At 57.0% G+C, this 640-nt stretch overlaps 1 protein-coding gene across 1 annotated transcript in view; it reads left to right on the top strand.

Moving 5' to 3' along the window:
- The first annotated feature begins 6 nt into the window (after positions 1 to 6).
- The window catches only part of LOC119587863 (cGMP-dependent 3',5'-cyclic phosphodiesterase-like), an 88205-nt gene continuing 87571 nt past the window's right edge, over positions 7 to 640 (top strand). Inside the window, exons 1-2 of the mRNA XM_037936566.1 lie at positions 7 to 322; positions 485 to 594. Coding sequence (XP_037792494.1) covers positions 276 to 322; positions 485 to 594 — 157 coding nt within the window. The 5' untranslated portion in view covers positions 7 to 275. The remainder of the gene's footprint in view (positions 323 to 484; positions 595 to 640) is intronic.

The raw sequence follows: 640 nt of genomic DNA, 5'->3' as shown, positions 1-640 counted from the left end.
TGGGCCCCACGGGGACCTGCCCCTCCGCCAGTCTTACGCCTCTTGAGGGCTCCGCCGTCAGCAACCACAAACACGGTGTCCGAAGGCACCATCAGCTGGTGAGCTACACCTCCCTGCCCTTCGACGGCGCGGGAGGAGGAAGACTCGGGGGAGGCCTTGAGAGCCTGTCCCTGGACCCCACCTTCTCTCCGGCGTCCCTCCTGTGCGTGCCCGTGGCGTGCCCGGGCAAGGAGACCCTGGCGGTGCTGGCCTGCCTCGTCGACAAGACCTCGGAGATGGAGTTCGACCAGGAGGACGTCCTGACCGTGCAGGAGTGCTTCAAGTGAGTGCCTGGAAGAGGGCAGGGGCGGGGTGCCTCCTCTTTGAACCTGCCTCTTCGATCTCTCCATCTCAGTTTACTTCTAGCGTGCAATATGTACCATATATTTCCCCATAAGATTATACTCCTGCACATAATATTAATAATGTCAATCTCTGTCTACAGATACACCATCGGGATGCTGGTGAACACATTAACAGCTGAACGAGAACATCGTCTTCGCACACAGTGTCAGGCTCTGCTCAATGTCGCTCAGAACCTCTTCACGCACCTAGGTAAGTAGTCTGCGACAATGATCATAGGAATGTGGTGAAAGGATGG

This window comes from Penaeus monodon, chromosome 23, assembly GCF_015228065.2.
Source record: "Penaeus monodon isolate SGIC_2016 chromosome 23, NSTDA_Pmon_1, whole genome shotgun sequence".
Classification (NCBI taxonomy): Eukaryota; Metazoa; Arthropoda; class Malacostraca; order Decapoda; family Penaeidae; genus Penaeus; species Penaeus monodon.
This window is presented reverse-complemented; position numbering and strand designations above follow the sequence as displayed.